General features: G+C 44.6%; 1 protein-coding gene across 2 annotated transcripts in view; it reads right to left on the reverse strand.

The window, feature by feature from the left end:
• Positions 1 to 6036, reverse strand: part of SCRN1 (secernin 1) — a 56372-nt gene extending 50336 nt beyond the window's left edge. Inside the window, exon 1 of one of the 2 annotated variants that reach the window (XM_075586869.1) lies at positions 5912 to 6036. In XM_075586869.1, coding sequence (XP_075442984.1) covers positions 5912 to 5928 — 17 coding nt within the window. In that variant the 5' untranslated portion in view covers positions 5929 to 6036. Of the gene's footprint in view, positions 1 to 5850; positions 5871 to 5911 lie in introns of those variants that run through there. The other variant, XM_075586870.1, reaches the window with a different exon arrangement.
• Between the last annotated feature and the right edge of the window lie 14642 nt (positions 6037 to 20678).

The raw sequence follows: 20678 nt of genomic DNA on the forward strand, positions 1-20678 counted from the left end.
TTGGTTTTCAATTACCTCCAGCCACTCACTAACGTGGGAAAGCATTCTGACCCATGCCCCCCTGCTAGTTGGCACATGCGCAGTAGAACTCTGGGGTCTCATTTCTGAAGCCCCACATTTGCATCAGGAATGACAGCCAGTCTATCATTTGGAGTTCTGGCAGGAAAACCTTTGTTGAAAGGTGTGAAGTGGGACACTTAAAGACTGCTCTGGCTTGAGCCTCCTCCGCCCTTAGGTAAACAGGGAGGGTGACAAGACCCTTTGAACAACACTTAAATCCTAGACATTAGGGCGCCTCTTGGGCCATCTGCTAAAAGAAATTTCCCCTAAGTCTTTGTCCCTACCTTGGGACACAGTATCAAACATAAAACATAAACGGATTAAAATATCCGGTTCCATTGGGTCTAGCAGAACCAAACTTCCCAGTTCTAATGGCCGGAACTGGGGCACCATATGATCCAAAAAGCGACTTGCTACGACCTATGGAGCCGGAGTTACACAAATGCACATTAAATCATTTTTCATTTTAATACAAAAATCTCCGCTAAAAGAAATCTCAGCTTTTCACTAAATCCCCATTGAAAACAACGGGCTCCGCCGCCATGGGTTTCAATGGAGCCACTCCGCCGTTGTAGTCAATGGAGTTTCCTACCATAGACTTTCAATGGGGAACCGCTGCCATTGAAGTCTATGAGAAAATCCACAAATCTTTACAGTCGTCCATACTCCGTCTGGTTGGTCTGAGGGGGCTGGAAATGGGCATGCATTAAAGCCGGAACCTTGGCTACATGTCACCCAAATCCCATCCCTCCGGGCATTCCAGAACCGGAGATATGGACTTACACATTTCAACATTTTACACTTAGTCATTTTTTCACCATGCGGCTTTTCCCCCATTAGAATCAATGGGAAAAAGTCCCGAACTTTCAAGGGGGTCCATACTCCGTCGGGTTCGTCCAAGAGGGTCAAGGATGGTTCTGCAGTGATGCCGGAGCAGTGACTACAGATACCCCAAACCTTGATCCTCTGGTCCCTCCGGAATCGGAGATATGGATCCCTAAATTACAGCATTTCACACTTAGTCATTTTTCGGAGCTGTTTCTGCCGCCGCCATTGAAGCCTATGGCGCGACCCGCTCTTCTCGGTTCGACCCTTATCGGGGGTCCAGGATTCGGGGACCCGGTTGTGGTCGAGTGGGGGGAAGCCTAGGAACTAGGGGCAAAAAGAATTTTATTTCTAGGGCCCCCGGAACTGTTTATTCCCACGCCAATTAACGTTGAACTTTACTCAAGTGATTTTAACTCTTTTAAAGGACATTGTATCCGCTTTGCGGTTTGCGGTCAGGACGGCAGCCAACTTGTTCTTCGAAAGTTACCTTGAGGAACCTCCATTGAAGTCGATGAGCCCATTGACTTTCAATGGGAAACCGCCGCTCTCCCTCTCGGACGCCACCTGCTGGTCTTTACAGGAAACAGGACTAAAACAACAAGATTCTCCATTAGAAGGCATGGAGCCCTAATGGCGGCCAATGGGGACCTGCAAAATGGTGCCTGAAAAGGCGGGAAAACTTCACAAAGAGCTATAATCATTAAAGGACTATTAACCCTTGTGCTCCTGGATGGATTCTAGTGTGTGTGTGATGCAGACACTGATTAACAATAAACCAGGGGGGAACAGGGAGTATACATTTTCAGGTTATGACAAGGGTTAAATCACACGTCTGGGCCCCAGCCCAGTTAACCCCATGTCTCCCTGGTGAGGTTAGAGAGTGGCCAATTGGGGTGTAACCCCTTTAATCCCGGGCCAAATCCTCTCCATCGTCACAGTCCCGTGGTCAGCGCTGCCACTATGTGAGAGTATAGGTATATATTTAGGTGATTCGTTGGTGCACTTATAAAGGTACCTGCCGAGTGCTCCTGCACTTGGGCCTGCAAGCAACTTCGAAAAGGATCTGCCGCGTGATGATCCCGTCGGTGATCCGGTCCTTCCTTGCACGCGGGTCCGCCCGGGGCGATCCCACCCAGGATGTCTCTGTCTCTTTGGGCATAGGCTTGAGCCCAAGTCTCTTCTCGGGGAGCGCAGCGTCCGCTGGATCCCTGACTATCACTGATACTAATGTGACAGGGTCCCTAACCTAGGGCCTGTCCCTATAGCACCACAAGCTGTGAGGGGCTCAGCCTAGGGGGCTGCTGGCCTAATGCAGTGGGTCACAGACCCCTGCACTCACCTCCTTCCCCTAGCTTCCTGGTCCTGACTGCCGTTCAGAGCCCGCGAAATGTATCTACATCTCCTGTCCTGGGAGATTCTACAGCCCTATTGGCTCCCTGGCATCATGTGGGGCGCTCCTCAGGCTCATGGGACTTGTAGTCCCTTCCAAGAGCCTGTCCCTGGTAGGCTAGGGTTTGCGCGCTATCACTGCGCATGCGCAATGTCTCTGGCTGGCCGCCGCATGCAGGGACTCACTGCACATGCGCGGGCAAAACAAAGATGGCGGCGCCCTGCTCGGGAGCCGCCGGGGACCTCCGGAGCACCGGAGTGCTCCCTGCACAGCCCCCACCCTCCAGAAGTGCCGGCGGGTCTGTCGAGTGACCCCCAGCAGCGGAGGTAACGAGGGGGGCGGGGGGTCGCGGGGCACAGGGGACCTGGCTACATATATATATATATCCTGTAACGGGTAATTCCACATCATAGAATCCGTTACAGGTGGAGGCGCTGAAGACCATCGTACTAGGATACACCCCAGGCTCCTGCAGCGAAAGCTCAGACCTCCTGTGAGCCACAGGTATTGCACCACACACACTGTAGCTACATCACCTCAAAGAGGGTGGGGATATATATATATATATATATATATATATATATATATATATATAGGCAATACGATACCGCATGTAGACGAATATCAAAGGCAGCACTCCAGATGGTTGTCAAAAATAATGTATTAGATCACCTTGATAAAGGTCCCGCTCGCGGACCAAAACGTTGGAATGATGTCTTGTTGATCTAATACATTATTTTTGACAACCATCTGGAGTGCTGCCTTTGATATTCGTCTACATGCGGTATCGTATTGCCTATATATACCATACAGGACTTGCACCCATTCTATCTATTTCTCAGACGGAGTGCCTATGGTTCTTTATCATCCACTATCATATATATATATATATATATATATATATATATATATATATATATATATATATATATATATATATATATATCACCAGTCATAGCAGAAGGACATCACCAGACCTGTCGCCTCAGCCACCGCCCGAAAACACCTACCCCACCTTATTTAAACTGAATCACAGATTCATTCTTACCATGTGAAAGCTGAACAGTACCCCACTGCCATAAACCGGGCAATTTTAACCCCTAAAAGTTGCCTGGTTCCCCAACCGACAAACAAAAGATCGTTGAAATAATGTAACCCCCCCCCCACATGGTCGCCTCCACTTGTTGTAAAACCCAATCCAAAAAGGAACTGAATAATTCTAAATAAAAACAAGAAATGGAACATTCCATTCAGAGGCAAAAAAAAAAAATCCCCCCCGAATTCACACCCTAGTAAATGAAATCAGACTGGATGAACCAGCAGCAAACAGAACGCAGACTCGATGTCCATCACGAACAATAAGTCCGGACCACACATCCTCACCAGCTCTATTGCTCCATCAAAGGAAGCATAAATCACTTTGCAGACTCTTTGTCAATATTGGAAAATCACAGGACGCCCCTGCCGGATAAGACAAATGATGGATGAGCCAGAATGAGCCTGGCTCCTTTTTGGGGACTACCCCCAATAGTAAAACTGAAGTTAGCAAACAGAAGAGCCGCAAATTGCACTGCCAAAAGGCCCATACCCACTTCTTTCTCCAACTTGCTGCGGAACACGTCCTTATGCTCCACTGTCGATTTGGAATGTTTTTCATTTAAGGGTCTAATTAGTGGTAATGGGTTAAGGTTAGGGACTTACCTTCGTGGTGAAACAGCCATCAGCTTGCTGTAACCTGCGGCGAGATGGCCATGCTGAAACCTCATAGACCACGCTGGAGGGGGGTGGGGGGAGGGAGAGAGAAGCTTTCTGGCTACCCCGTTGCCCCACCCGTCATCTGTGTCACTATGTGTGTGACACTCGCACACGCTGACACATATCTCAGCTATCAGCTCCAACTAGCCCCGGTCCATCTCCTGCTCTCCTAACTGACACACACACTCTAAGGCCAGGTCCATAGTGCCTTCGTCTACTGAGCTACTTTACTATATTAAGTGTTAATGGACCAGCATAATTAACATGCATAGACATGGTTGTGGAAATATTTTGGAGAACAAACAGGTACCATCTTTAGATTAGAATTAATGAGCTGCCAATATCCAGAAACCTGAATCAGCGAGGCTTGGAAAACTATAGACCAATTAATTTTTTTTAACGAATGTGAGATCCTACATTCACGTGTATGAAGTCACAGATGATAGAGATGGATTTATAATTCTGTCAATTTTAAATGTGGAAAGCTTTCTAAACCAGAAACTCATGCTGTCTAGAAAGCTCTACCTACAGTATATGCACAAGAATAAATATTTTTGGGCAAGCTCAAATACCAAAATATACACTTTAAAAAATAAATTTAAAAAAAAACAACCAGGAAGAAAAAAGAAATACCAATATTTATAAATCAAAATGTTAAATATTTATTAATAAAAATAAAAGATGATAGAATAAAACTTCTTATCTATTTGGGGAGTTTTCATGGAAATGTAAGGATGGCATATCAATATTTTCTGAGCTGTATACATCTATCTGTACATATAGCAAGATGGTCCAGATTTTGAAAGAACATTACCTTTTAATAGCCCAAATGAAGATGTTGAAGTGTTTCTCCTTCAGATGTAATATATACACTTTCAAGATGTATGTACAAACAACATACATGAAACTCTGTTCTATGAAGATGCATCACATGTTGTGCAGTAACACTGTTAGCACAAGGTTGTTTTAGTGTCATTATGGGCAATGTAATACGAAACATGATTGGGGTGGGTTGTACATAGAGTTTGGTAATGTTGTTGAAAGGGACAGCAATGTATTATCAACACATTGCAACTTTGGAGAAGCAAAGGATGGATCATTGGAGACACTACTAATATTGACCATAGGGGCAAAATGCACAGTTATAGATCTAAATCTGCTCATACGGGAGCTCAGAGCACACTTGTTTGTCACATTTGTTTGTAACCTACATATTAAAGATTGGATTTTCTACCCATTTATTAGGGAATCTGATGACAGATGACACACTGTATTTTGCATTATGTACACATTTTGATATTTGTACACATACTTAAAGATATATGTATTATGCAAACAAATCAAACACACACACACACACCTCTATGTACCCCAGAGAGTCATTGTGCATTCAAGCTTGGAGGACACAGCCAGGAAAGGCTGCAGCTTTTCTCTTCTATCACATCGATCACAGGGTGTTGTCTTCACTAAGCCAAGTGTTCAATCACTAGAGCTTTATCGGGCGATAAGACTGCACCTGAACACTACCTTATTTATCATTTACAAATACTGTGCACTGTTGATCCAACAATTGATTATAAATAAATCAGAGAATAATCATATACTAGCATGACTACCATGATCACGAAAATACCTGGAAGTGTTGATGAAAATGTGCAGACAACACCCATGGTAAAATCTAGTGACCTACAACGAAATAACAGCAGCTCTGCATCTTTCATGCAAGGTGTATCGCTGTAACATACAGCACACCTCAATGACATCTGCCTAGGCTTGTGCTCGGCATCCAGCAGCATGATCTGCAATACTAAGCATACCTCCGAATCAGCCATCAAACACACAGCATGAGCATCTCACAGGCACAGATTTCTCACTCACCCTCCTCCGCAGGCCATCGGCTCACACCCCTCTGCCCGCAGCACAGTGACAGCCGCGGCGCTGAGCCAGGCCCGCCTCCTGCTCTGGCCCCGCCTCCTAAACCCCTTGAGTTCCAGAGGGTCATGGAAAGCATTGGCACCCACACTATGCATGCAACAAGACTGCGACATATGTACCAAGGCACATGTGGGGCATTTCTGGGGGAAGTTATCTACACTACATGTATCAAATAATAAAGTTCCTTTGAAATCAATAGGATTGTTTTCCCCCTTGGTACATATGGAGCAGTTATTTTGCCCCAGAATTGCTCTCTTTGCCTTGATGCATACAATGTGCCCCATTATCTTTGAATGACACAATAAGTACTAATGAAATATTTGAAATATTGACACATAATCAGTACTAATAAAACAGCCCCTCTGTTCCTAAAGTGTGACACGTTCTGTGATGTGCCATGCTTTAATGTTACAGCTGAATTAATACAAAAATGTATCCACATCAAAATCAGAGAAGCAAAAAATGAGTTTATAAAAAATGCTGCATTTACTGCACTTAAAGCTTCAATAGGAACTGCTGTTATCCTACTCTGTACCAACATTTTGGTTTGTGCCAATGCGCTCAAATATAGTAAGACAAAATAATAAGGCTGAGTCTGATTTTATTTCTACAGGACATAACCTTTTTTATATACATATATAAATAAATAATAATATTTCCGAATCGGAATACACAATACAGTGGTTGAAAGGGCGCGGAAAGAATGCGTGTATAGCAGCCGCTCTGCCTCGCACACGGGCACGCGCAGCTCCCGGCCCTCACATTCCACGGCGCGAGCTCTTGTTGCTAGGTCTCTCGGTGACAGCTGTGAGCACGTGATCGCAGGCTCTTCACCAGGGATACCACAGCATAGTGCGAGGCATCTGCTGGGGGCGGGGTTAGTTACCTCAAAGAAGCCGAAACGCTCTTATGTGAACATGATTGTAGACCATAAACACCGATCACCTACACAACCATTCCACCATATCGTACATTTTTGGCGACATATATTGAACTTTTGTGTCCAGCCTGATCAAAACCAGCTGCTAATATTTAGTTTTTTGCAGTACAGTAATGTATAAAATTAGAGAGACCTCTCATGGCTCTCCTGTTCATATTGGGTGCAGCTCAATATCTTAAGGTGATCATAGTTCATGATAAGATGTGTCATTGATTTTTTTTATGTGCATAGATTTGTACCTGAGAACATTAGTGACACATCATATTTACATGTTTCACACACTAATGTTGTGAATTGGGGGCCTGAAGCAGCCATGTTGGAGCCTCCAATAGAAAAAGCCCTACGCATTTTGTCGCATTCCTTGCAACTTCCTGCGGGACTGATTACACAACTCTTATATCGGGAGAGTTTGGTTGAACACACACACACACAGTTGTGTGAAAAAGAAAGTACACCCTCTTTGAATTCCATTGTTTTACATATCAGGACATAATAACAATCATCTGTTCCTTAGCAGGTCTTAAAATTAGGTAAATACAACCTCAGATGAACAACAACACGTGACATTACACAGTGTCATGATTTATTTAACAAAAATAAAGCCAAAATGTAGAAGCCATGTGTGAAAAACTAAGTACACCCTTACTGCTTCCATAGGAATTAAGATGCTAAATAGCAGACAGGTGCTGCTATCAAATGATTAATTGATCGGCAATTGTGACCACCTCTATATACAAGCAGAAGTTTTAGCAGTTTGCTGGTCTGGAGCATTCAGGTGTGTGTTAACACAATGCCAATGAGGAAAGACATCAGCAATGATCTTAGAGCAGCAATTGTTGCTGCCCATCAATCTGGGAAGGGTTATAAGGCCATTTTCAAACAATTTAAAGTCCATTATTCTACAGTGAGAAAGATTATTCAAAAGTGCAAAACATTCAAGACAGTTGCCAATCTTCCCAGGAGTGGATGTCCCAGCAACTTTACCCCAAGGTCAGACCATGCAATGCTCAGCAAAATTGCAAAAAAAACAAGAGTTACATCTCAGACTCTACAGGCCTCAGTTAGCATGTTAAATGTTTAAGTTCATGACAGTACAATTAGAAAAAGACTGAACAAGTATGGTTTGTTTGGAAGGGTTGCCAGGAGAAAGCCTCTTCTCTCTAAAAAGAACAATGCAGCACGGCTTAGGTTTGCAAAGTTGCATCTGAACAAACCACACTTCTGGAACAATGTCCTTTGGACAGACGAGACCAAAGTAGAGATGTTTGGCCATAATGCACAGGTCCATGTTTGGCAAAAACCAAACACAGCATATCAGTACAAACACCTCATACCAACGGTCAAGCACGGTGGTGGAGGGGTGATGATTTGGGCTTGTTTTGAAGCCACGGGACCTGGGAACCTTGCAATCATTGAGTCGACCATGAACTCCTCTGTATACCAAAGTATTCTAAAGTCAAATGTGAGGCCATCTGTCAGACAGCTAAAGCTTGGCTGAAATTGGGTCATGCAACAGGACAATGATCCCAAGCACACCAGCAAATCTAAAACCGAATGGCTGAAAAAGAAAAGAATCAATGTGTTGCAATGGCCCAGTCAAAGTCCAGACCTCAACCCGATTGAAATGCTGTGGCTGGACCTTAAGAGAGCTGTGCATAAACAAATGCCCACAAACCTCAATGAACGTAAGCAACGTTGCAAAGAAGAGTGGGCCAAAATTCCTCCACAACGATGTGAGAGACTGATAAAGTCTTACAGAAAACGATTAAATAAAGAAAAAAACCTGGCGCCAAATTGTCAGTAGAATGTCCTGTACTCCTCAAGGGATCCGCACACTTGCTTGACAGACCATGCAAAGAAATAAACACAAACAAACAAAGATCATAGCGCAACACTGTAGGGTGAGCAGTATTGAACTAATATACACAGACAATTAAGAATCCTAGCGACAATTAAAACAACTATTTATTAAAAAGAACTATGCCAAGACTGAGGACCGCAGGTCATCTGGAATACAAAAATTGGAGCCCTACTTACAGACAGCAAGGCTTAAACTCGCATGGTAGGAACAAGTCCTAGATAGAGATGATCTCCCTGCCGGGTAGGATCTCTGCTCCACTGCGGCTCGAACTCCAGTCAGTCCCTTATGATGGTAACCGGAACATCTCCGGCCGTGGAGGCTGGTGTGCGGGGTCCACAGCTCTGCACCGCGTGTAGACACACGCCTCACTTCCTCCTCCGGAGCAACGGGAAGTCTCTGCGCGCCCGCGCGCGATAGTACCCGTAGTCTTAAAGGGACAGCTGGCAGGCAGAATGAAAAGCAGGGCTCCAAAGCCAAACGACCATATAAGTCCAAAGTCAATCAAACAGTGGCAGTGCCACTAGCCCTACGTGTTTCGTAGATGTCACTCTACTTCCTCAGGGGCATTTATAAATTTGAATCTCCAGCATCTTTCCCTCCTTGGTGTACCAGGCCTGCTCTCCTTATCTTTAGTCCTTTAAGGTCCTCTGCAACCAGACGTCACTGCTTCAGCACAGCTCTCTCAGCAGTGTCTCTCAGACTTCTTTTACCAGCCTCTATTAGCTGGGGAGCTCCTCTAACTCATCCCTTCTCTGGGATAAACTGTCTCTGGGATAAACGCGGTGCAGAGCTGTGGACCCCGCACACCAGCCTCCACGGCCGGAGATGTTCCGGTTACCATCATAAGGGACTGACTGGAGTTCGAGCCGCAGTGGAGCAGAGATCCTACCCGGCAGGGAGATCATCTCTATCTAGGACTTGTTCCTACCATGCGAGTTTAAGCCTTGCTGTCTGTAAGTAGGGCTCCAATTTTTGTATTCCAGATGACCTGCGGTCCTCAGTCTTGGCATAGTTCTTTTTAATAAATAGTTGTTTTAATTGTCGCTAGGATTCTTAATTGTCTGTGTATATTAGTTCAATACTGCTCACCCTACAGTGTTGCGCTATGATCTTTGTTTGTTTGTGTTTATTTCTTTGCATGGTCTGTCAAGCAAGTGTGCGGATCCCTTGAGGAGTACAGGACATTCCACTGACAATTTGGCGCCAGGTTTTTTTCTTTATTTTGTGTTATTCTGTTAGTACTGGCAGTATCACCGGGCAGCCATCCTTTATTAGAAGTTTTTTTACTAATATCACACTGTGTTATACACTTTAGCGCTAGTTCACATTTATTTTCACCATTACAGAAAACGATTACTTCAAGTTATTGCTGCTAAAGTTGGTTCTACAAGCTATTGAATCATAAGGTGTACTTAGTTTTTCACAGATGGCTTCTCCATTTTGGCTTTATTTTTGTTAAATAAATCATGACACGGTGTAATATGTCATGTGTTGTTGTTCATCTGAGGTTGTATTTACCTAATTTTAAGACTTGCTAAGGAACAGATGATTGTTATTATGTTCTGATATGTAAAACTATAGAATTCAAAGAGGGTGTACTTTCTTTTTCACACCACTGTATGTGTATATATATCTACACATATATCTAAAAAAATATATTACCAGATTGGGGTCCAGCAAAAAGAGACAGAACACTGCATGTAGTCTTCAGACAAAGAACTGTATTGAATCACAAGGCACTGCAGCCAACGTTTCGGTCACCCAGAGGGACCTTCATCAGGGTTGTGCAATGGTCAAGTGCCCATGACCCTCTTTATATACCCCATCACCCAGTGCTACCAAGAAAAACAAACTGTCGGCATGTGGTGGTGACAGGGGCAAAACTTTGCTGCAACAGGAAGCAAGGCTTATTTTTGAGTTAAGAACCATGATGTAAGGCAGGGGGGCGCAAACTTTTTTCCCTGCGCCCCCCTGCCGGCTGTCCCCTCACTCCCGCGCCCCCCTCCCAACCCCAACTTACCCGCGCTCCGGCGTAATGACGTCACGTTGCCATAGCAACGTGACGTCACATGACCTCGCAGCGTCATTTTGACGCCGCGTTGCCATGGCGACACAGGGAGGAAGCCGCCGGAGCCACGGTAAGTTAGGTTTACAGAGGCCCTGCAGCTCCCCCGGCACTTAATTTAAGTGCCTTCGGGAAGCGCGCGGGGCCTCTGTAAACCCCGCGCCCCCCGTCGGCAGTGTCGCGCCCCCCCTGGGGGTCGCGCCCCACAGTTTGCGCACCGCTGATGTAAGGGATCGGGGGACACGCGCCTTACAGCGGGTCCCCGTCACCCCGGCTCCCAGTACTGCTGCTAGTCCCAGGCCCCCTCCGCGCCAGCTCCTTACCTGCTCCGGTCGGGCGGCGCTCCGCTCCTCCGTGGCACACGCTGCAGGGGAGCGCGCGCGGGAGTGTTACAGGGCGCGCGCGCACCCGTCCTCTTCTACACTGCTCCTGCAGCTTTGGCTCCACCTCCCATCAGCTGGAGGCTATTCCCACTAGGGAACACCACACCAGGCATCTAAACCTATCCCTGGGACCGCTCAGTCAAGCCCCCGCTCTGCCTCTTGCTCCTATTGGTTCTCCGGCATTTATAGTTCCTGTCTGCCCTCTCCTTCCTCGCTCTGCATAGTTTTCCTGTGGCTCTTGTAGTACGGAGGTCTATGCCTGGCTCTCTTTTGTGTTGCAGCTCTCGCTACAGTCCCTGCCCTCGTTTGATGCCCTTGGATTTGATCTCGGCTCTCGTTAGACTTCGTGTACCTCGCTACTCCCGGGACTCGGCTTTGGACCTCACTACGCTGCTCTCTCCTGCCCTTGACCTTCGGCTTTCGGATCTCTACCTTCGGATCTCTGGCGCCCTGGATGCGGCAAGTATCAGGCTAACCCTTTCTCACCAGACCCGGCAACGCACCTTACCACACTCCGGGCACGCCCTCACTGCTGTGGGGGCGTGTTATACCCTTACCCACCTCAGTACTGGGGACTGGCCAGGTCTGCGGGCAGTCAAGCGTTACACATGGCTCCTGGGGGACTCAATGAGGACCTCAAATTGGGTTGTTTTCTGTGACTTTTTTGTGATTTTTTCATAATTTTTTTTGGTAACTTTTTTTGTAAGTTTTTGTGATATTTTTGTGAGAACTTTTTGACATCTCTCTGAAAATATTTTTTAGTGCAAGAAAGTTTTTTAGTGTAATACATATTTTTCTTTATTATGTCTGTGATTTGTCTATGGCTCCCTATCTTGTGCACTTATCACTTTTCTTTTGTCATTTGCACTTTATTATGTTATCAGCTGTTTTTAGTCCAATTTGTATTAATTTTTTTTGCACCACCCCTTCTCTCTGATGACTGTTTTTTTGCCATTGATTTTATTATTCATACATATGTATCCATACCACATGTTAGTAGTGAATACCTTTTGTGTACCCTCTACAAACTCAGGATTTCCCCTGATGACGTAGAGCCTCTGCCAGTGACAACACTATGGCAGGTAATCATACCCGTTTTTGGGTTGTGTTGTCACTAACAATTGCATGATATGCTCTTTGTTTTTGTTTTGGGACGCAAGCTCTACGGCGCATGCGCACATTTAGCAGTGCCTTATGTGATGGAAGGGAGTGTGTGGCGCTTCTTGGTGCCTGTACGTGTGGGTTTTTGGTGCGTATGCGCAAGCACTGCCTTTCCGCGATTGGCTGGTGATCAGCGATCTGGCGCTTCAGGCCTTTGCTTGACCCTGTGGGGTCGCATTCTATTGACGCATGCGCAACTCTGCCTGCGCGTTGCTAGCTTATGACGCGGCGGCTTACTGAACACGGTGGGGGTGCCCATATGAACTTGTAAGTTCAGGCACCTTCTGATGAGGCAATACCACTATCGCAGCTGTGGTGGATCACTTAGGCAACGTGCAGATTTTTCTATTGGTACACTCTCAGAGACAGGTGGGTGCTTTGATCTAATTAAAGATTAATGTCCTTTTTAACATTGTCTGCAGCTGTTATCACTTTAGTATGTTGGTTTTCATTGGTTTGTTTTTCATGGTAGCACTGGGTGATGGGGTATATAAAGTGGGTCATGGGCCCTTGACCATTGCACAGCCCTGTGAAGGTCCCTCTGGGTGACTGAAACGTTGGTTACAGTGCCCTGTGATTCAATACAGTTCTTTGTCTGAGACTACACAATGCAGTGTGCTGTCTCTTTTTGCTGGACCCCAATCTGGTAATATATTTTTTGTTCTATTCATATGGGATAAGCATCTGTTTTTGCCTGGTTAGTACTGTGCCAACTGCCTTCTCTTTTCTACATATATATCTACATATATATATATATTTATATCTACAAAAATAATTGAGCAAAAATGGACGCACACACATTTGAGAAATGTCAGCATTTGTTTGCACTCTGAACTATTAAATTAAGCTTCTTTTTCAATAATTGTGCTGTGCTGGTATTCTAGACACTTTTGGTGATATATATATATATATATATATATATATATATATATATATACACATTGAGAAAGGTCCCACTCGTGGACCGAAACGTCGGTTCTGTGTCTATTCATTCAATACACTTGTTTGATCAATTCTGGGGTGCTGCCTGCTGATTTCGTTCCCAAACGGTATCGTATTGCATATATATAAGTACAAATACAAGTACAAATAAAAATATTACTTGTGAGCACATTCACACCCGTTGCAGACAGGTCTGCAACCCTGCTTTTCGCCATTATCACCTAGCATACAGTGCTTCAACTGCAGCAAGGGATTCTGGAAAATTACACGCAAATTAAATATCTATAAAACGAAGTATCTCTTCTGCTAAACTCATGAAATTGGATTCAAAGATAAAAATATTACTGAAAGCAAAGAAAAAATGTTTTTATAGTTTGATAATTCTTGTGCTGTTTGCCTTCGTTTTGTAGAACAGACTTTGATATATAAAATCAGGGCCAGCCTTAGGTTTTACAGAGCCCAAGACGGCACACTGGCAGTGAGAAAAAGAAGAGCTGTGCTGATGTAGGGTTAATGCAGAGTGCCTTAGACTTTGGTTGTATCTTAGCTCACCTGAGAGTGAGCTTTTTGTACACCCAAATTAGACCAATTTGAAAATGTTAATGTTTTTTCCCTATACAGTGTTGCACATAAAATGTTGCAGGCAAATTAAGGCCATGCACGAATTAGCGTACAATCACACAAGTTTGTGTGCCTGTGCAACAACACATATGGGAGTAAGCAGCATCTATTTTATACCCATGTTAAAAAAATGTTTAAAAAAAATAAATAAATCACTAACTCTTGACTCTGGTGTGGAACACAAGAAAGAATGGAAGAAGGATTGCTCTAGCATTGATGTTATTCTTTCATAACTGGTCACGGGCATCTCAGGTTCATTTTTATTTATCCTATTTCAACGAGTATCTTGTGATTTCTAAGGATTAAATAGAAATAGTCGTGTTAGTCCAGTTGTAATAGTGCATCCTGCTCCAAGCCGTAGTTCCTTTCTCTGTCCACAGCGTGTGCTGCTCGTTTCTGTCTGCTCTGGGTTCCTCTGTCTGTCTGTCTCCTTGTTGCTCCTGTCCTTATAGTTCCTGTTTCTCCTGTGCCTTTGTTTTGTGTCAGACTCCCATGCCCATGCTTCTACCTCTGATGTGTTCCTGTACCAGTCCTGTTCTGTATTTGTGTCCTGTTCATATTAAAGGCCCTTGTTATTTAACTAGATTTCCCCAGTCTGTTTCCTGCAAGCAAGTCCCAGACCTGTTCCTGCTCCCCTGTCCTGTTCTTGCTCCCCTGTCCTGTTCTTGCTCCCCTCTTCAGAGGGAGGATGTGTGGCTCAGTGAGTAAATACACTGACTGGCACTGAGTTTGAAGCAGGGTTGAATTCCCGGTGTCGGCTCCTTGTAACCTTGGGCAAGTCACTTTATCTCCCTGTGCCTCAGGCACCAGAAACATAGACTGTAAGCTCCATGGGGCAGGGACCTGTGCCTGCAAAATGTTTCTGTAAAGCGCTACAAAAAACTAGCAGCACTATACAAGAACATGTTATTATTATTATTATTTAGGTGATACATTTTTTATTTGGAGTAACAATTTATATTATAAGTCAAACTTTCAAGAGCTTTCTCTCTCTCTCTTCCTCAGGTCAGCAATACTAATTTACAAAAGATTTAATGAGTTGAACACAGTCAAAGTCAATATGGCATCATAACTTCATACAGCTAAGGAAAGGTAAGTTCTACTATAGCAACTGTCCTTACATCTCTGGTAAACTCATTGAATCTTCAGTAAAACATTATTGCTGACCTGAGGAAGAGAGAAAACTATCGAAAGCTTGTCTTATAATATCATTGTTAGTCCAAATAAAAAAAACTATCCCCGAATACTGAACATTTCCATTGAATAAAAAATACAGATCAGGATATTTTAGGAGTTCGTTGACGCCCTGCATTCTTTACAAAAAGTCATTTGGAATAATAACTTAATAAAAGGACAGTTGCTGCAGTAGAACTTGCCTTTCCTTAGCTGTATGAAGTTATGATGCCATATTTTGACTTTGTCGTCCCTATTTAATATGCTGTGAAGTTGCTTCCCTGTACTGGAGAACTGCTCAGCTCCATTCAAAATGATTGCAACTAAAATATTCTCCAGCACAGGGAAACAGATTCACAGCAACTTAATATAATCTTTATATGTGATACAGACATCTGATCACTCAAAATAAACTGTATTTATCATCCACTTACATGGACCAGGCAATTTCAGTGTGTGTGTGTGTGTGTGTGTGTGTGTGTGTGTGTGTGTGTGTGTGTGTGTGTGTGTGTGTGTGTGTGTGTGTGTGTGTGTGTGTGTGTGTGTGTGTGTGTGTGTGTGTGTGTGTGTGTGTGTGTGTGTGTGTGTGTGTGTGTGTGTGTGTGTGTGTGTGTGTGTGTGTGTCAAGGTGATCACAGTCTCCAGTACTGGGACATACATGACAGGGTAATCTTTAGTATAATTATGTGTAAGGGCTGTTCTATACTGTGCGCGTGCCGCAGTTTTAGTTGGCTGGGGTTAGTCAGCCTTTCTATAATGGTGCCACGCACACGGCAGTGAGCGTGGAACGGCCGACAGGGGAGAGGATGAAGAAAATAAAGAATTCGCGCCACTACCGCCGCTGAAACATGTGTATGTGTGTGTGTATATGTGTGTGTATGTACAATGTTAACAATTTATTTAAAAACTTATTTAAACACACATACATACATATATATATATATATATATATATATATATATGCAAATATAGCTGTGTGCTCATCTGCATGTCTTAGGCAGGTCTGCAACCCCGCCTTTCCCCATTATCACCCAGCATACAGCACTTCCACTGCAGCAAGGGATTCTGGGAAATGACATGCAAATGAGCACACAGTGTCACTTTTTGCCTCAATAACCATTTTTAACATAGTTCCCTATAGGCTTAAGCTTGCTGCATGGTCACAGCTTTGAGCACAGCCAGGGTTAAGGTGCATACCCAGAAAACCACCCACAGACAGCTGTTTCGACCTTGATGGGTCTCATCAGTGTGGGGTTGGATTTACTGGGAATGCAAGAGAGGCTATGGGATAGGCTAAACCATAATACTGAGTTAAGTTATGGTGAGTAAAAAAAGTGACAAAAACCCTCCACAGGAAAGCAAATATGCAAATATAGCTGTGTGCTCATCTGCATGTCTTAGGCAGGTCTGCAACCCCGCCTTTCCCCATTATCACCCAGCATACAGCACTTCCACTGCAGCAAGGGATTCTGGGAAATGACATGCAAATGAGCACACAGTGTCACTTTTTGCCTCAATAACCATTTTTAACATGGTTCCCTATAGGCTTAAGCTTGCTGCATGGTCACAGCTTTGAGCACAGCCAGGGTTAAGGTGCATACCCAGAAAACCACCCACAGACAGCTGTTTCGACCTTGATGGGTCTCATCAGTGTGGGGTTGGATTTACTGGGAATGCAAGAGAGGCTATGGGATAGGCTAAACCATAATACTGAGTTAAGTTATGGTGAGTAAAAAAAGTGACAAAAACCCTCCACAGGAAAGCAAATATGCAAATATAGCTGTGTGCTCATCTGCATGTCTTAGGCAGGTCTGCAACCCCGCCTTTCCCCATTATCACCCAGCATACAGCACTTCCACTGCAGCAAGGGATTCTGGGAAATGACATGCAAATGAGCACACAGTGTCACTTTTTGCCTCAATAACCATTTTTAACATGGTTCCCTATAGGCTTAAGCTTGCTGCATGGTCACAGCTTTGAGCACAGCCAGGGTTAAGGTGCATACCCAGAAAACCACCCACAGACAGCTGTTTCGACCTTGATGGGTCTCATCAGTGTGGGGTTGGATTTACTGGGAATGCAAGAGAGGCTATGGGATAGGCTAAACCATAATACTGAGTTAAGTTATGGTGAGTAAAAAAAGTGACAAAAACCCTCCACAGGAAAGCAAATATGCAAATATAGCTGTGTGCTCATCTGCATGTCTTAGGCAGGTCTGCAACCCCGCCTTTCCCCATTATCACCCAGCATACAGCACTTCCACTGCAGCAAGGGATTCTGGGAAATGACATGCAAATGAGCACACAGTGTCACTTTTTGCCTCAATAACCATTTTTAACATAGTTCCCTATAGGCTTAAGCTTGCTGCATGGTCACAGCTTTGAGCACAGCCAGGGTTAAGGTGCATACCCAGAAAACCACCCACAGACAGCTGTTTCGACCTTGATGGGTCTCATCAGTGTGGGGTTGGATTTACTGGGAATGCAAGAGAGGCTATGGGATAGGCTAAACCATAATACTGAGTTAAGTTATGGTGAGTAAAAAAAGTGACAAAAACCCTCCACAGGAAAGCAAATATGCAAATATAGCTGTGTGCTCATCTGCATGTCTTAGGCAGGTCTGCAACCCCGCCTTTCCCCATTATCACCCAGCATACAGCACTTGCACTGCAGCAAGGGATTCTGGGAAATGACATGCAAATGAGCACACAGTGTCACTTTTTGCCTCAAAGCTGTGACCATGCAGCAAGCTTAAGCCTATAGGGAACCATGTTAAAAATGGTTATTGAGGCAAAAAGTGACACTGTGTGCTCATTTGCATGTCATTTCCCAGAATCCCTTGCTGCAGTGGAAGTGCTGTATGCTGGGTGATAATGGGGAAAGGCGGGGTTGCAGACCTGCCTAAGACATGCAGATGAGCACACAGCTATATTTGCATATTTGCTTTCCTGTGGAGGGTTTTTGTCACTTTTTTTACTCACCATAACTTAACTCAGTATGTATATGTATATGTATATGTATAGGTATATGTATAGGTATAGGTATAGGTATAGGTATAGGTATAGGTATAGGTATAGGTATAGGTATAGGTATAGGTATAGGTATAGGTATAGGTATAGGTATAGGTATAGGTATAGGTATAGGTATAGGTATAGGTATAGGTATAGGTATATGTATATGTATATGTATATGTAACAGAGCAGATGGCACACAAATACAGATGAAGACAGGTGCTAAGTCCCATATGAATGAATATAATCAAAGGCTCCTTACCAGGCAGACCAGAGAATCCAGGGAATCCAAAGCAGGCACAGCAAGGAAGAGACAGCACACTTGTTAGCAAAAAGAATTGTATTAGTGAAGCAGGCACAAAACACCTGGTGTTTTGTGCCTGCTTCACTAATACAATTCTTTTTGCTAACAAGTGTGCTGTCTCTTCCTTGCTGTGCCTGCTTTGGATTCCCTGGATTCTCTGGTCTGCCTGGTAAGGAGCCTTTGATTATATATATATATACATATATACATATACACACACAGTACCTCATTTGCGCACAGCATACACACAAAAAGCGTGCGGCATGTGCGTTCGCACAGGCACGCGCACGGCCGCACACAGTATAGAACGGCCCTAACATGTAGGCTGCTGCTTCTTTCATCATCATGCTGAATGCCTACAGTTCAAGAGATATACTTTCATTCTTTAGAGAATCTATTCTTATCCTCCAAGTAAAACCTATTGATTGGGAGATAGAGAGCTTTGGTTGGCTAACCATGTAGACATACACAGTCTTACCAAGCTAACCCCCCAAACCACTGCATTATATATTTATTTGTGTTGATCAGAGTGCTACTGGGATAGTGCCCTGTAGTATAGAACAATAGACAAAAGGCTCCGATGCTACATCCAATATGACAAATTATTTCATTCAATGCCATCTTTTATTTCTTCTCATAAGTATGGGTCATTTAATTAAATCTTTTGACCAAGACATTTCAACCCTGCAACCATGTCAAGGTTAGACCCCCTTCAGCAGGTCCTACACTACCAAATGACTTCCAGTCTTTTGTATTTCTTCCACTGCAGAGAGGCAAGAGGAAACAACACAACAGCATTGGCATTGCCAAAGGATTGAACTAATTTACCCATACTTATAAGAAAAAACAGATGGTGTTGAACTAAATAATTTATCATATTGGATGTAGCATTCAGGGCCTTTTTGTTTTATGTTGGCTAACCGTGTTCTGGTAATTTCAAGCAAGTGGTCACTTTAATTGGGTTTGGCTCTTATGTGTACACAAATTGTAATATCGATCTAATGACACAGTCTCAGTGTCTAGTTCAGTAACAACATTACTGTGTGATAACTGAAGTGTTATTCTGCAGTTTTGCAGGAAGCTATGCATTTCCCCCACACTAAAATTAATTGTATAACAATGTAACGTGTCGATCATAACTGCAAGTCTTAGATGCTATAGCTCAGTAACTGCATGCTGTTGAAAACATAATTTGTCCACCAGTACTAGCCTCATGTTGGCACTGTGAACAATGACAGCACAGCATGGTTTCACAACTGCTTGAAGGTGATGTCTCATCTTCTGGCCCCATTACTGATCTGCACAGAACACATTACAATCGTCTTTCTTTCATCGCTGAACAAATGCAAACCACATCATTGCAGTACCACATCTGTCACTGCATACATAGCATGTATTCAGGGAAAATGTACTGTAGGTGCAAGGAAAAAGAGTCTTGAACAGCATTTTGTTAGAGAAAGCTGTGCTCCTGCTGCCAAAAGCTGTGCTCCTGCTGCCAATTACAGGTTATTTCTTGCACTGAATAGAGATGTTACGGTGATATAGCCTAGGTTTCCATCACCATTATTCTCAGCTATTGTATATGTAGCCTGGAGCTCCCGCAGCTCCTTGAGACCCCCCTCCCTTGGAGCAGTGCGGTCGCGGGTGCTGTTGGAGCCAGCTCCGGGCCCGACGGCTACTTCCAAGGGTGGGGGCCGGAGCGGGGAGTCACGCGCTGTTCCCTGATGCGGCCGGTTGCCGGGGACGCGAGCGGCCCGTTGTTAGGGCCGCGATCGCGTTGCCAAGGCCCCGGCGGCTCGGGGTACAGGGCGCCGCCATTTCGCAACAGCTCGCGCATGCGCAGGGATAGCCAGGCGCCAGGAGAGTCCCAGAGAAGTCGCGCGAGTGTAGGGAAAGGCCAGGGAACAGTGAGGCAGTCCCAGATAGCTTGCGCAGGCGCAGGTCAGGAGAGAGAAAGCCCGCGAAGCCCTAGCCTACCAGGGAAGGCTCTGAGCAGGGACTACGAGTCCCATGAGCCTCTGCACGCACCACGTGATGCCAGGGAGCCAATAGGGCTTAGGATGACTTGGCAGAGGAGAAGAGATACATTGTTTAGGCTGCAGCTACGCAGTCAGTTGGAGTCCGGGAGCTGTGAGGGAAGCAAGGGTGCGGGGAGTGAGTGCAGCTCCTGCATCCAGATAGGTACCCACATCCCAGGTAGGCCCCAACTCCCCACCAGTTTAGGGGGTAATTATAAGGGACAGCCCCAGT

The sequence above is a fragment of the Ascaphus truei genome, chromosome 2 (genome assembly GCF_040206685.1).
Source record: "Ascaphus truei isolate aAscTru1 chromosome 2, aAscTru1.hap1, whole genome shotgun sequence".
In the NCBI taxonomy this organism is placed as follows: Eukaryota; Metazoa; Chordata; class Amphibia; order Anura; family Ascaphidae; genus Ascaphus; species Ascaphus truei.